Source organism: Lepisma saccharinum, chromosome 14, assembly GCF_977018435.1.
Source record: "Lepisma saccharinum chromosome 14, izLepSacc3.1, whole genome shotgun sequence".
In the NCBI taxonomy this organism is placed as follows: domain Eukaryota; kingdom Metazoa; phylum Arthropoda; class Insecta; order Zygentoma; family Lepismatidae; genus Lepisma; species Lepisma saccharinum.
The window spans coordinates 62,597,597-62,614,231 of NC_139242.1; the positions used below are offsets into that span (position 1 = coordinate 62,597,597).

The window sequence follows — 16,635 nt, forward strand, 5'->3', positions numbered from 1 at the left end:
GTGGTAAAACCTGGGATTCCTATCAAACAATTTCCCAAAGTTGTCTGTTTTTCATCACAACAAATTACTTTCTATATAGATTTTTCTACTTTATGAGCAGGCAAGAGTGATAATACAGTTTCTCCTCTCCAACAATACCTAAATCATCACAATACTTCACATAGTTTCCAAGATATGACATATTTTGTGTCAAGGTGAGTTCCTTCATCCACCCAATTTCTGAAAAATCTTGAGTTACAATTTTTGAAAATTTGATCATATTTGTTAGATAAGTCTAATATTACATATTTGTCATATCGGACCAAGTATCTGAGTAGAAAAAAAATGGGAAGCAAATCCATGACTATGAAGCAACTTTTGTCTTTCAATTGGGTGATTTCACGTGAATGACTGACCCTTCAGTAAGAAATGTAGGCTCGACCAGGACTTGAACCCAGGCCTTTGACATATAGTGCCATTGACCTATTCTTTGTTCTACAGTACTACTGGATTCACCTGATATTTCACTTCACTGTTTTACCCATGTGGAAATATCACAGCAACAGAAGCTTTTACAGTATCACTGATGTTCACAACTTGGTCTATCTGCAAAGGGCTTCTGCTGTGAAAAAAAATTGCTCTCAAAGATACATGTTCTAAGAATACAGAAATTTTCTTCCTAAACATCAAAGAAAACATTGAATTAACTTTATTTCATATTATGAAACAATTTGAAAGTGTTGTACAAAAGTTCTTACTTGCCTCCTGTAAATCCTCTTGTGGAACATTTGTGAAGTTTATACATTTTGAGAGAAACAAAATATTACATTGTAAAATGATTTTGGAAAAGTAATTTGGTGATTATGAAGGTATGTGTACATATTTGCATCCATAGAACAGCATAATTAGTTTTTATATATGTACAAAATATACAAAATGTAACATTGCTTAATTTCTTAAGTAAAAATATTTAAAACTATGTTATAAGCATGAAATATATTTACACTGTTAAATCTTTCTTCATATAACTAAATATTTATACAAACGAAACTAATATACAAAAGTTTTTTTACAAAAAATATTCTGAGAATACTGTTAACATTAAAACTGTTAATTTAATGCATGTATATTGAGCTTGAGGTGAAATCCATTGTTTTTTTTCTGCAGTTCCTCTGAATCCATGTTGAATTCCACAACTCCTAAATGCATGAGAATTCCTCTAAAATGCTTAACATCTTTTGTTGAATGCTTGCAGTGCTGTTCGTCCTTATTGTTACGAATTTTTTTTAGCATGTTAAGGATGATTTCAGCCACTGAAATAAAGCATAATATTAGTTAATAAGAAATTGAGGTTTTATTATGAACTGCTTTGGTTATTTAAAAAGTTGATCTAACTTGCTGGTTTGTTGATGTTCAAGTGTAATGTAATATTCTCTATCCACTGCACTATGCTATGAAGGCACATAGGGGAAGTGGAGATATCGGTATTATGCTCTGGTTGACTTTGTTCCTCCAGGGTTATCCACAGATAAATACTGAGGAGAGGCTGGGTGAGTCAAAAGACACACTTATGCATGGATATGAATGGAAAAAATTGCAGTAGAGATCATCTGCCCTGGGAATCCAACCTGTTCTTCCAGGATGGCAGTCTGATCCCATAGTGACTTTACACACTGCATGCTGGGTAAGTAATGGATGTATATGATTTTCTTTAATCATCAGAGCTTGAAGTCTAAATTATTGAGGGATACTCCTATAGAGTACCATGGTAACAATGGGACAGCCGAGGAATACTTTGTGAATATTTTGCTAGCTGGGGGATACCATTCCTTCCTCCCCCCCTCACATAATTCTTCCATTGTTGCAATAAAGCTAATGATATAAATAGGTAACATGAAATGAAGAAAATAAGGTTAACATTTTCTCTTAAATTTCTGTAAAGAAAGGACATTATGTCTACAATGTGTCATCCCTGTTAAGCCATAAAAATTTAAAAGCATACATACAACACTCTGATCGTTATTTATTTAGTTATGAAATACTGAGAACAGGATGGATGCCTCGATACTAAAGCTGATCAAAAGCCGAAGTATCTGTATCCGAAAGTATGGGTTGGAATTAATCTATCAATACCAGCTAATACTTTTAGAAATTATGCAAAATTGAAACCTCTTTAAATATTCTGAAGTAATTCTTGAACATTCTAAAACAAATTTCTTGGTAAGTTGATGCATATAATTGAAGAATATTTACACACCAATATTAATTATTGCAATTTTCAAGTATTGGTATCAGTGGGAATCTGCAAGACAATCTGTATCAGTTCAAGGTGGTATCGGCTCAGCCCTACTCAATACACTGATTTGTGCACATCTTTACAAACAAGTACCAAACAAATATCATATTACAAATGCAAATGCCAAAAATTAATGTTAATGCATTACCAAATAACATGTAACTTCCATAACATGCATATGCAAATTCCAGAACTTCTTAAATTTTAGCATGAACTTAACCAATTTTTTCATTATGTGATTAAAGAAGGCAGGGATATGTGTACTGTAATATGTCCTTTTTTCGGCTCTTCAATTTTCTTAGTCTTGGGTAACTATTATTAGAGAACCCATAAATAGGGTGACCATAATATTTTGACTCAGTTTACCCCTTCCCTCTCTTGAAAAATTGGTTAGGCCTAATTATAAAATTATTATTTATTAAGAACTGATCACACAAATAATACATCATAAACAATAAATGAAATATGATCTCCCATCATCAAAAAGTATTAATTATTATAATCTCGTTGCGATTTACATAGTATTTCGTGCCACTTCTCTTCAAACTTTGATGTTAGTCCTACGCTGAAGTTCAGAAATGCCAGAAGCAGTTATCAGAAGAACCTGAGAGCTTTATTCTTCACCAACCATTCCTAAAACTCCCCACATATCAGACACAACCAGAGATTTGTGTCAAAATGTTGGAATTTATATTCTAGTTGCAGATCTGTATACGATTCTTTGTCACAGTCTCGACAACAATGGAACATTTTGATTTTTTACTTAAAACGTAGTCCAGCTTTTGCTGTGACTGTGTTGCCATTATGCTAGTTTAAAAATTCCATTAACATTTTTTTAGCATGACATTTCTCTTATGGTTTTCAAGCTAACTCCTACATGTTTATAAAACAGGACAAATGGTGTTTTATTTTAAAAATATCAACGGAATGACCAGGACACACTTCTGAAACTGAACGTATGGTGGGTCACCTTAATCATAACCTATTGAGACTGATTTGTAACATAATAGGGGTTTTCAGATGACAAATGGAATGAAAATCTGTTCAGCACATGCTTTAATGTTCGTAAACAAAGCAAAATAAATATTCATTGTGCAATTTCACCTTCAAGAGAGTACAAAAATAAATTCTTAAGAATAATGGAGAAGAAATGCAAATACTTCTTAGGAGCGTGTACAGTCGCGGACACTGCTGGGTTGTAACGATTCCACTGAAGGACAGTGTATTCATTACAACCCGGCAGTGTCCATGACTGTACTTTATATTGCAAACCTCTCACCGTAATTTCCAGTTTAAATATAGGGGAAAGAATATGCATGTATCCCTTGATTCTTAGGTTAAGCATAATAAGGAGGGGAACGAAAATGACCCTGCTGGAAATTTCTACTGTTTACAGTAAACAAAATCTACTGTTACCAATTGTAGCCTACTGTGGTAGAAAACCATTTGGTTTTGGTAATTTTCGAGAACAAACACTTAGTAAGTCAAATGTACAGTACAGAGACTACAAGTGCAAATATTCTCTTCAATATTACATTTAATATGGTATGTAGTGTGTTAAGCTTCATACGGTGGCTGTAAACATAACTTTCCATTCCTCCTAATTAGGGCTGAGCCGTTAAAAGTTCGTTCACCCTTCCTTGTGACAGATAGGGAGACCAGGACAGGAAGTTCCATAGATTTTTCCTAGAAACATTGGATAAACCCTCACCTCCCTGGGAAGCAGATGCAAGATCAAAGGCATGGGTAAGTGAAGGCTGAACCCAAACGTGACCATGAAGGCATGAATCTGCTTAGTTAACACTGTGGAAATAAACCCTTCATTGCCAATTCTTGCTTGAAGCTCGTGGTGGTAAGATAGGTGGATGTTTTTAAACCATCCACTACACTAATGCCGTGTCAGGTAGTTGCAGGATTTTTTTGAAAAGAGGGATGAAGGTCACTGTGAAATTAGCTTGGTTTCATCTACTTTCAAGTGGGAAGGGGATTCAGCAATTTCTTCTTATCCTCTTCCCTTCTGTGTCAGTCTTTTGCGTGACTGCTGGTATCAGCCAATGAGGGTTATTTATTTCCACCGAGATTGTATTGGGAATATACAGCTTTGAAGTACTAATGAAGACTGAGTTTCTGTTTCAAGTCCACTTTATGCACAGATAGGCTAATCTGGACTGAACCTACATTTTAAAGTGGGACCAGAACCACTATGTGATTCTGCTGAGTATCGAACCCGGGATCTATTGATTACAAGGCTACGGCATTACCACTACACCATCGGGGAGGTTCCTCTACAGATTTATGTACACTGTACATAAAATATTTATTAGGAAGTTAACTTTTCACCAAATGGACGTAGCGTCATTCTTTTTGTTATTCAATAAATATTCAATTTTTTTATTTGTTTGACATTAATTTCCTCGCCATGACAGTTGTTTTTACACAAATTTTAGCAGTCTTAACTACACATAAGCTAGATGATGAATATTTGCTGTTTTATCTTTGATTTTATAGCATCTTTTTGCTATTTATGTAATAATATTTTTTAGTCAAAAAACAAAGAACAAAATGGTTATTAACGTTGTCTTTCCTCAGTTTCTTAGTCTGTGGTTATATACAACAACACTCCATACGCATCGGAGAAATTAAGTACTATTGAATTAATTTACATATTACAAATCTGCATATAATTATATTAACGTATTAAATAGAAACACTTTTATTATTATTGTATTTCCGAGAAACTTTGCTCGGACTGGCCCAAATTATATTTCTAGATACGTGCCTTGCCTAGTGATGTGACAAGTTAGTATGACTCTGTAATTAGCCTTTGTTATTTTGTTTATATTATACAAGTATCGGTATCAGCTCAGCTCTACTTCTGATTAACAATTTTTATTTGAAAATATAAACACAACAGATGTTTCAAAACACCTATTGATCTAGAGGGATACCATTGAAAATATCCCTCTCACTATTATATTTAATATGGTATTTAGTCTGGCTTAACATGGCTGTAAATATAATATCCATTCCTCCCAATTAACAATTTATATATATATATATATATATATATATATATATATATATATATATATATATATATATATATATATTGAAAATCTGAAAACATTAGACAAAATTTTCAGCAGGGAGAAACGAACACAAGCTCCAATGAAGGAATCATTGGGGAATTCACCAAGACTGATTAAGATAACCATTGCTATGGCTGACCAACTACAACTGATGGATTTGCTTTATTTTACTTCGCTTTTTGTGCCACTTTTGGCTAATTTGCGAAGATGGGGATGAGTGATAATATGATGAATGGAAACTCACAAACATCCATGCCCAGGCCGGGATTTGAACCAGGAACCCCTGGCATCGTAGCGCAATGTGCTAACCACTCTGCCACGGAGGCCAGTGACCAACTACAACTGAATGACGATGTTATCAGTTACTTTCAATGAAGATCAGTATTATGGAGTAGTATTTTGATAAGGAGTTCTGTTTCAAGTGGCAGCATTATTGAAATGACTATCCTACTCACCTCTGCAAGATTCAACTTTACATTCCCATTTTGTAGTGGATCCCGTGAATCAAAAATATCTGAAAAGAAGAAAAAATATGTTTAAAATTATCACTTTTCAAATTGGTTACATCATGGACATAGCCAGGATTTTATTCTTCAGGTAGGACCCACCATCAATAAAATCCAGTATGTTAGAAAATTGTTAAAGGCGAAAAGGATGGTACTGCAATAACTTGCAATGTGTAATGATTACTGTATCCATAAAACACTACTTTGTAATACATTTGGATATTACTGTATTTCACCGTATAATTGTCACACCACATGTTTTTTCAGTCTAAAAATTTGTTTATAACTTTTAATCGCATAATCGATGTGTCAGATAACGAAACCAAAGTTAGTGATGCTGAATATTTGGAAACAAGAGATTAAATATTGTAAGTTCACACTGTGCAACACTAGTAAATTTTCTCAAGTGTAATATTTTGACTATAATGCACAAATCGATAACATCTGATGTGTTAACTTTTTTTTTCACACTAGAAAGATGTTCGCTAAACTATTACGAAGAAATTATGTATGTCAATTTGAACTATATTCAATTTTCAATTTTAACATATATTCACAAGTGTTCCCTGCATTCTAATGTTGGACCAAAAGCAGTTTAGGAATAAATGATTTTTAAGTACTGGTAAAGCCAGCACATTCTATTTTTTTTTTAATAATAATAATAAATAAACCTCACTTTCTGGCTCTTAATGGTGTGCATCTTGATTTTATATCCAACACAGTCCTTCGGATATATTCATTATCTTGTTAGTATGTTCTTTCCCTGTTGATCATATGGTTATTATGCATTGTGGAAATGTTAATTGGTGGGAAGAAGCCCAGGTTTAGTGTCATTGGATTTGGGGAGGGGGGGGGCTTAAATTAAAGCAAAGGCAGCCTCTGGCTGTGACCCATACCATTCTAAAATTTTGCCAAATTATTTAGAAATATTAAAAAACGTACATTACTAACATTGAAAATTAAGCTTTCATTGTTAAGAACATAAGGAACAATTTCTGTGAGGCTCTTCCCTCTGCAGCACTGTTGCCAACTTGGCTCTTTTGGAGCCAGATCTGGCTCTTTGGTGTTTGGCTCTTTGGTGTTCTTGTTGGGCTGTGAACTGGGGTGCCTGTCCTCATGCCCCAGTATGATGCCATCACTGGCTCCGGCTCACATAGACCAACTTTTGCCATGAGGATACATTTTGTAGGTGATGTGATATTGTTATATTGACTGCATCGCCCCACTCCCTCTTCTAATCCCCCCAGCGACTTTTTTATAGCAGTGTGGCTGACGTGAAGATGACATAATATTGGTATCTGGGAATCCTTTATTTTCGATTGTATATGATTATCTGTGGATTGTTGAGATCGGTGATGCCGCCAAATCTAGAAGGTGAAAAAATTGCCATCACTTTAAAGTTAATGGCAATAGCAGCACCCTCCACCACTTTGACTTTCAAGGAGCTAGTTTTAGGTGTCAGTTTTAACTCCATTTAAGATTGAATTTAGCTCTTTTATGCGCATCAGGTTCTGCAACACTGCTAGGATGGCCATAGGAGGCAGCGAGAAATGCATTGCGCTTATGGGAGTGTTATTGTATTTGTTCTCTTGGGAATATCAAACTTCCAATGGCATAGAAAAGATATCAATGGAAAGAGGGCAGAATGAACATGTAAATTCACAGGCGGAAAAGTCGAAACTTCCATTTGATTAGCCGTAACTTGAAGTTGATTCCCCATAAGGAATTTATGTGATTCTGAAAATTCTTATTCATCATATTTTTCAAATACAGTGTCTAGCTTAATAATCAACATAAAAAAATGCTTCCACTTGCAACAAGGGGAGAAATTCATACTCTCTCATATACATTTTTTTATATATATAGTAGCACTACCCATTCGGATGATATTGAAATAAATGCACAACAGGTGCGAAACTGTAACTCTTCCCCTTAATATTAAAATAAGCAACTAATAATAGTGAAAAATCACAATGGGAGAGACAACTGATGCATGTCTGTTAATTATTGCAATTCTTCTTATCGCCATGCAGAGAAAATATTCTCCATCTCAATCAAGACAGATTTGGTGTAAATAGACCAAGCTTTTCAGAAGGTTAAAGCAAGCAACCAACAGTGTTTCACATTGATTAGGGGAGAGGAGACTGTTGTACCTTGGAACATTTACTGGTTCTGATTATTGTTGCTACCCAGCGAGATCAAACTCAGCTCAGTTGTAGAGAATGTCGATAGGTAGTGCTGACAGCAATTCCGATTTGTTAGGTTGCAAACCATGGATTCTCTGGACGAAACAAATTTCTTAGTGCAAAAAGTAAATACAGTGGAACCTCGAAAACTTTTAATGTGGGAAAATGTAAAATTGGGGTTCCACTGTATTTTGTTGGTTGTAATTTGTTTTCTAACCAAGAAACAAAGCCATGTTTGTGACAAGCGTGTACAGTGTGTCTGGTGATTAAATATATATGCTAACTTCAATGATTTATTGTAACCTATAGCTTAGGCAGTCATATTTGTTGAAATGCCTGCCCTCTTTTACCTTGGAACAAAACATCATGTACCATGGAGAATGTTCCAAGGTACACAATGTGTGACTCATTCTTTATAACATTCACAATTTATGGTCATGATAAAAAAACTTTGATAAGAAGATGATTTCATTATCACTGTTTTAAAATATTGTATTATTATAGGATATAGTGTATTACACGAAATTCTAAGTTGATTTCTGATGAAGAGTGTGTTTTCTGTTGTGAAGCTTATAGAAAGGTGGGCCCATGATCTATGTGCCAAAACTGGGGCACATGGATGGCAAACTTATGTTTGTGATTTTTGTGAAACAAAACAAAAATGAAAATGTGAAATAGTTCAACAATTCTGTTTTCCTTTTAAAAAGAAAAAACTTAGTATTTCAAATATATGAAAAGAGAGCCTGATTTACAATGACAAATAAATTTGAGTTAGGTTTTTTATAGCCATATTCCAACCAACATTTCTGTGTTTCAATGTACAAGAGGGTATGTTCCATGGTACATGACAATGTTGTACCATGGAACAGTTTACATATCATTACATTTTATTTATTTTATCCTTAATAGTACTGCAACAGCAAAATACATACCAGAAATTGTAAAGAAATCTTCAATAGATATTGCCAACATTTTTTTCATGTAAAAAAAGTCAATACCTAAATTTAAAAAGAAAAAAATGTTCCATGGTACAGTCTCCCTTGACACAACTGTTAAAATGAGACCTGATACAAACTATGGGGTAGAAATATATTTTTCTCCTCATAATATTTGGAGCTGAAAGACAGTTTACAATGGTAAATTTTGAGAGAGGCATTTAGAAACAAACATCAAAATTTTAGTCAATATATATATTTTTGACACTTAATTTTACAAACTTTTTCTTTCTTTTTTCCCCCCCAAAACTGTCATTCATCCATCTCTGATATTAATTACTGAACGTAGCAATCAAGCTAGGGATAGAAAAGTGATGAAATAACCAGAATATAAATACAAACAAATTTACTTACTGAAAGCCACACTAAGATGCAATATAGCTGAAACAAAATCTCCGAATCGAAGTGTGCCATCTTTCCTCATGTACCTGAGGATCAAAATAGAGAGAACATCCGTACTTAGCTGGAACCCTGAAAATATACAGAAATAGACATGTGTTAGAACAGAAGAATGTAGCAATGTAACATAATATACAAGATAAATAGTGATACAATTAAACAAAAACACTTAAAAATTATTTAACACTGGAGAGGGATTTCACATATCCCATATTCAAAATTGCAACTAAAATAAATTAATATGTATAACTAAAAAATACAACTTTTTAAAGCATTTTTAATGTTTGCTCTTGTTTTTTAAACCAGAAACTCCTTAAGTACAAGCCAAAAGCATTAGTCACTATGTTAATGCGGAAGCTCATCACTTTATCTTCTGGATCTTCAGTGAGTGTTTAATGTTAGAAATGCACAAATACATTCTACGAATCACATCAAATTAAAGAACCAGGCATGCATCTGTTCTTTGATTTCATGTGATCACATTATCGACAGATGCATAAAATACGTTCTTTTTTATTGTATGAGTATTATATTTTTACATTAACTTTCACCGTAGAAATGATCCAAAAATCTATTACAGCTTGTCTACACACACACAATTATCATACCTTTTTTAATATTTCACAAATGTTTATATCTTGTTTATTTTTATGACAATACTATTATATACCTAAAATTGTCATTGTACACCCTCTTCAGTGTCAAAATTTCCAAGTGAAGAATAAATACAATCACAAAAACATAAGTTCACCATCATGTGATTAATTCACCCTGCTGCAACATAACAACAAGCATCGAACAGACAGTATCAGAATAGTGTTAGAGTTTTTAAGTCCACTTTAGGCTAATTGGGACTGGACATGCAGTTTACAGTGGGATCTAAACCAGCATGTGCCTCCACAGGGTATCGAACCCAGGCCCCTTCATTACCACTGTTCCATTGGGGAGGCACTAGTGCCAGAATGTGCAATGTGCAATCAAATTAAATACTACATTGAAGTTTCTCTAAAGTGACTTACCACAGACAATCCCTTCACCAACAATTTATTTCTCACGATTCATGAATGACCCCCACTACACCCAGGGTGAACAACACTGTACACATTAACAGCCATGATACATATAGTGAAAACTTAGCCTGTGACAAATGCCAGGCCATGAAAACTTTAAAACTTGACTCACCGACTTCCAGTAAAGCATCCCTGAGCCTTTCAGCCTTTAGTATTCCTGTTTTTTCCTTTGTGTGGTTTTTGAATGTTGTTTGCCAATATTTCAAGCTGCACATCAGGTCTTTGAAGTCATTGAACCTTAGTCTTCCACTACCCGAGCTCTGGTTTTGAAGTTAAGGATTCAACATTTCTCAATGTAAATTAAATTAGTAATAAAAGTTATCATGCAAGAGTATCTTATTACTATAATACTCATGTTTGTGTGTTTTCTTTGTAATTGGTAAAAAACCTTGGGTATGTATGACCTTACTTAATGCATGAGAAAATGCAAAAACTCATGGGTTAACAGACAGAACAGGTGGAAAAGGTTGCTATTTTAAAATTAATGGCTCCCGAGTTCCCAAATTATACTGTACAATTCTAATTGTAACAAAGAAAATTAAGATGTTGATGGTCGTCTAACCACAAGTTCAATAAATTCTCTATTTTTGTTATTTACAAGTTTGTTTCAAATCAAACGATATTTTTTATTGTTAATCAAATATTCTATTTCATATATACTTCGTTATTTTACATTATTTTTTCTTGAAAAAAGCATGATACCTGGTGCAATCAAGACAGTGTAACTATTCAAAATTTTCTGACACACACACCAATCCTACGTACATAATTGCATGTGATGTATCTAAATATCATGAACTAAATATGTCCATACAGATAGACACTTATCAGAGTGATTAATCTTACATCTATCATGACAAAAAAAAAAAAAATTACATTGAATATTTTTTTCATTCAGCACAGCAATTTTAATAAAGGATACATCAAGAGCTAGAACAACCTGTCTGCACACTTCCATGCATGCACAGCTTTTAATGTAATCTGGAATGAAAAAAATACATGCAATAATAATTCATCTATTACTGTTTTATGTATTTGCATTATTGAAACTAGGTGATGTGAAGACTAATAAGTACATAGAATGCTGTTTTTTGCACCATTGGAAAAACTTCAGTTGTTCCATCTTGATTAAATAGTTGGGTCCTAAAGTTTCAGAAATAATTGTACAATCTGTAAGGCTGGAAAGTACACAGGGAAAGAAAAAACATCTTACAGTCTACATGGGTCTGCAGCAAATAAACCTCAATGATATTCTATATTATGAAAAATTAGATCTGTTTATTTACTTCACATATAAAGTAAAACCGAATTATAGTTACTGTTAGTTTCAGAGTATTCTAGGTAAGAAATAAGCAAGCAGGCTTTTTTCCCCACACATGCTCATCTAAAATTGGAATTAATTTTCATTAAATTATTTAATAACACTAGGAAGTTTCATGTGAACTGATCTTCTTGAAGAAACCACACACAATGAATCTATATACATGAAGATTAAACTGTTGGACGAAATTTTATTTCCATGCCAAAAAAAAAGAAAAGTACTAATTTCAATACTTGTTGCTTGAAAAAGTAACTAGTTATATTTACAGAAAGTCTATTTGCAATTACAATAACTAAATAAGGAATGCAATCCACAAAGAGCAAGACCCAACATAACCTGAAACCTTGTCACCCCTACAACTGATTCAGTTAAATTGGAGTTGAACATTGGTAATCTTATACCACTGATATGTAACTTTTCAAATTTGAAAACTGCTTGAAAGGTTTTCCTATATGCACTTACCATTAGGCAAACAGGCATCTAATAATTCCTGGAGTTCAAAGGCATTCACTGTCCTGTGCTCATCAGCCAATTGCATGAACACTGCTTCATATTGGCTGAAGCTTTTGCCGTCAAGGGATGGAGGTGCCTATAAAATGCAGAAGATACCAATTCATCAATATGTGCAATCTACAGGAACAAGAAGGTTATACAAAAACATCTATACGCAACAACAAATAAAGCACAAAAGAAAAATATATTTTTACACATTTACTTGTCAGATGCAAATTGGGACTGGGTCTACAGTTTAACCCATGTGTGGTACTATGGGGTCTATTTGGACCTCAGGCTTAATTAAAACTTACGTTTTTTCTTTAATATTTTCTGATAACTGTGCATAGAAAATATTGTACATTTCTCGGTCCATATTTGGTAAGAATAGCGCATGGTTCCTCTTGTGTGACTGCATTTTTTTTTATCATTGTTTGTTTGTTTCTTACTTTTGCACCTAATTCTTTGTTATAATACAAATCTGTGGATTACAACTTCAAAATCAACCTGCTGATTTGTCCCAGAGATCAAAGCGATTGATTGAGTTGGTGTTTTAAGTCCACTTTATGCACAGTAAGGCTAATTTGGACTGGACATACAATTTAAAGCAGGATCCAAACCACTGTGTGCCTCCACCAGGTATCAAACCCAGGATGCCTTGATTACTAGGCGAGGACGCTACCACTGCACCATCCGAGAGGCCAGAGATCAAAGTGACAATGTGATCTTTGCCCAAGACAGAGACAACAAAGGCACAATGTTCACATCCATTTTGTTTGTGCAGAACACAAATAAAAAATGTTCAGATGGAAGGGTTGTTTGGAAATTAATTTATTAGAATTTTTCTATCCCTTTTTTCCTCTTGTAATAGGTTTTACAGTTCCTAGAATCAGGTGGATGAACATTGTGAATATACCTTGTTGTCTTTAGATTGCTGAATCTTGAAAGAAGAATGAGTTCAAGTGATATTATTACTACCAAGAGTAAACATGATTTTATTCACATATTCAAATCTTGACATTTTCTAATGTTATTTGTTATTGCAATATTTTTCTTGTTTCTCTTAGGATTCTAGTGATCTTTCGAGGTTGCTAAAAAAAATGTTTATTTTAAAATACAACATTCAATTATGTTCACACTTACTGGATTTTTAAATATTTTACATTACATGATGTTTAAATATGATAACAGGATTAATATATGTTTTTCTTCAACAATTTTATGTTGTTTTGATTCACAGACTGCTGTAAATAAACATTTTTCATGGTACCACACAAGGGTTAAAATGGTATTAAAATCATGGATGGCTATAATTTAGTCTTATTTATTTTTAACGCTTAAGTAGAGTGTAATTACATTAACCTCTCCCAAACCTATTCAAGTTCTTTTATCACGTGTTGGATACCAAATTATCAATCTCACTACAAGGAATATTTACACTGAGCTTCACCTGCAGTGCAAGTGATCCCAGGTTCAATCCCTGGTGGAAGCTGGAAAATTCATTATTTGCTGAGCATCATTAGGATAACTGGCAAACTACTTTAACATGTAGTAATTTTTTGAGTTTTTGTTTCAAGCCCACTATATGCACAAATAGGCTAATTTGGACTGGACCTACAGTTTAAGGCAGGATTCAAAGCACTATGTTCATCCAGCGGGTAATAAACAAAGAAGTAATAGTCCAGCCTAGAAAACAAAAAAACAGCTGGTGTGCTGATCCAATGGAAAGCTGCTCGACATACCTTGACCCTCAAACAATTATCATACCATACAATTTAGTTTTAGATTTCACTGGTTATTCTGTTGTACAACATATGTCACAATATATATTTGCTCCACCTTGCAAGCTGATAATGTTAGAAAATGTGTATTACTTTGCAGTTTACATAAAGTATTTATATTTGGGAAAGGAAACAAGTGGTAGTAGATAACAGCGCACAAGTTCCAACTAGGATGGTGGCAGTGGCCACTGAAATTAACAGAACTACAAAGAAAAACAGTTTCGCGGCAAAATTGAGCACTAGTTTCTCTGTATTTATAAAGCATTTAGTTGTTAGAGAATTCCAAATATCAAGTTACAATATTTAATGAACACCAGCTCACCACAGCATACATCAGAAATTTCTTCCAACACTGGAACCAGTTCCAGATATGGGTAGAAAACAGGTGAAAAGGGGGATCTTCCTTCCTCTTAAAGTTTAAAATTAACAATAATTTTCAATTAACAAAGTGGAGGGCAACTACAATACCTAGGTAGAGGTCACTTGCCCTTTCTGTGAGAAAATTGTTAATCTGCCATTAGTTCCAGTTCACGTTTCTTTAAAAAGAAACTACATTGTTGCTCTTATTCATGATTCTTGTAAAACACTGTACACTTTGCAGGAATCTCAAAATTGATATTTTTCCTCCCACTAATTAATCACCGTTCATGAGATTTTCAAGTTCTAGTAAAGGCTTCAGTTAAATAAATAATTTATGGCACAAAATAACAGACAAGGTGTAGCCAATCAAAAATTTAGATGCCCACCAGCCTCATTGCAGCAATATATATAAAGCGAGTAACTAACTCCTGGAGTTAAAAAATGAATCACTGACTTATATGAACTCTTCAATATATTATGTCTAGAATATTATACACCTTTTACAATAAAACTGAATTAAAGTTTACTACATACCTTAAGTATTGCAGATTTTACCAAAGATGGCTGAGTATCAATTAATCTGAAAAAAAAAGAGGAAAATATGTAAGGTTTTTGTTATAAACAATATGACCACCACATATTTAATTTAAACAAATTGGTATGTTTATATATACTTTATTCCTGGAGAGAAAAGTATGCACTTTCTCTATATTACAGTAGAATTCATTCTTGCTATGCACAGAAAACATATCATGGCACATTGCATAGTAACACTCACTAGTGCATAATCATTCAGTGCCTGCAAGAAGATAGTCAATTTTGGAGTCAGTTCTGAGGCATCAAAAATAATCATTTCAGCATCAGAAAGTTTGTGATAATCTTGTTGTACTCAAATACTATATGCCATTTTACTGGACCTCCCTGATGGTACAGTGATAACACCACCTTGCAATCAAGGGGTCTCAGATTCAATACCTGTTGGACCAAGCACATAGTTGGTCGAATCCCACTTTAAAGTGTAGGTTCAGTGCCAATTAGCACATCTGTGCATAAAAATGGGATTAAAAACAAAACTCAAATGCCATTTTTACTACTTTTCAGGAATTAATCACGAGACAATGATGCTAATTGATAACTTGATTCATGTTTTGAGATGTGGCTCATTTTGCACAGTTTAAGCAGAAGATTGCAAATACTGAAAAGAAAATATTTTAAAATTGGATTTAGAAACTTCTGTATTTATTCCAGTTCACTAATATTTGTAGGTATACACATCTCCTCTGCCACCTTATTTTATGTTACTCCTTCTCAAGGATAAATCTGGTGGAATATTAGATGAGATTTCTGTGTGTTGTAAACTACATTTTGGGCATAAGATTGATGGATTTATTTGGCGTTTTAAGTCCACTTTATGCACAGATAGGCTAATTGGGACTGGACCTATAGTTTTAAGTGGTATCCAAATCACTATGTGCCTCCACCAGGTGTTGAACCTGGGACCCCTTGATTACAAGGCAATGATGATACCACTGTGCCATTGGGGAGGCCCAGGTATAAGATTGAGAACAAAAGCTCACTACTTTTGATTTGATTTCATTTAGTTTATTTTACTTCTCGTTTTGTGCCTCTTGGCTAATTTGCAAAGATGGAGATGAGTGATGAAATGATGAAATTGATGAATGGACATTCACAAACAACCAAGCCTGAGCAGGATTCGAACCTGGGACCCTTGGCATCGAAAAGCTCACTACTATTGGATTAAAAATTATAGATACTAGAGTTTGGACTCCAGTTAAAAATTAACCCGTAGACCTACATAAAATAGAGTCATATCAAAATTTAGCTTATTCAATTCTGCGTTAATCTATGCTAGTATTTTTTTTTCAAGTATGCCTTCTATTTTTTATTGTTGTGAGAACAAAAAAGGGCAGGTTCTTTTAGTTTTGCAAAAGATCGCTATCTTTGAAATTCTGTAAATCAATAACAGGTTGTCCGATCCTTATGAAATTTTAGTAGGTTGTAGGCAGAAAGATTTTTAACACAATTATTAATTTTCAGGTTTTCGAAATTTCTCAAAAAACAGTTATTTTGAATTTTGCCGAACAACTTTTTCTTTGTATAGGGTAGTCCTTCAAATACAATATCGGTCTTGTTTTGAAGC

General features: G+C 33.7%; 1 protein-coding gene across 2 annotated transcripts in view; it reads right to left on the bottom strand.

Moving 5' to 3' along the window:
- Positions 1 to 681: 681 nt before the first annotated feature.
- CalpC (calpain C) overlaps positions 682 to 16,635 on the bottom strand; it is a 152,918-nt gene continuing 136,964 nt past the window's right edge. The window contains exons 12-18 of one of the 2 annotated variants that reach the window (XM_083134997.1): positions 15,009 to 15,054; positions 12,304 to 12,430; positions 11,443 to 11,501; positions 10,633 to 10,780; positions 9,406 to 9,522; positions 5,820 to 5,878; positions 682 to 1,292 (exon numbers count right to left, since the gene is read on the bottom strand). In XM_083134997.1, the coding sequence (XP_082991123.1) occupies positions 1,266 to 1,292; positions 5,820 to 5,878; positions 9,406 to 9,522; positions 10,633 to 10,780; positions 11,443 to 11,501; positions 12,304 to 12,430; positions 15,009 to 15,054 (583 nt within the window). In that variant the 3' untranslated portion in view covers positions 682 to 1,265. The remainder of the gene's footprint in view (positions 1,293 to 5,819; positions 5,879 to 9,405; positions 9,523 to 10,632; positions 10,781 to 11,442; positions 11,502 to 12,303; positions 12,431 to 15,008; positions 15,055 to 16,635) is intronic. The other variant, XM_083134996.1, reaches the window with a different exon arrangement.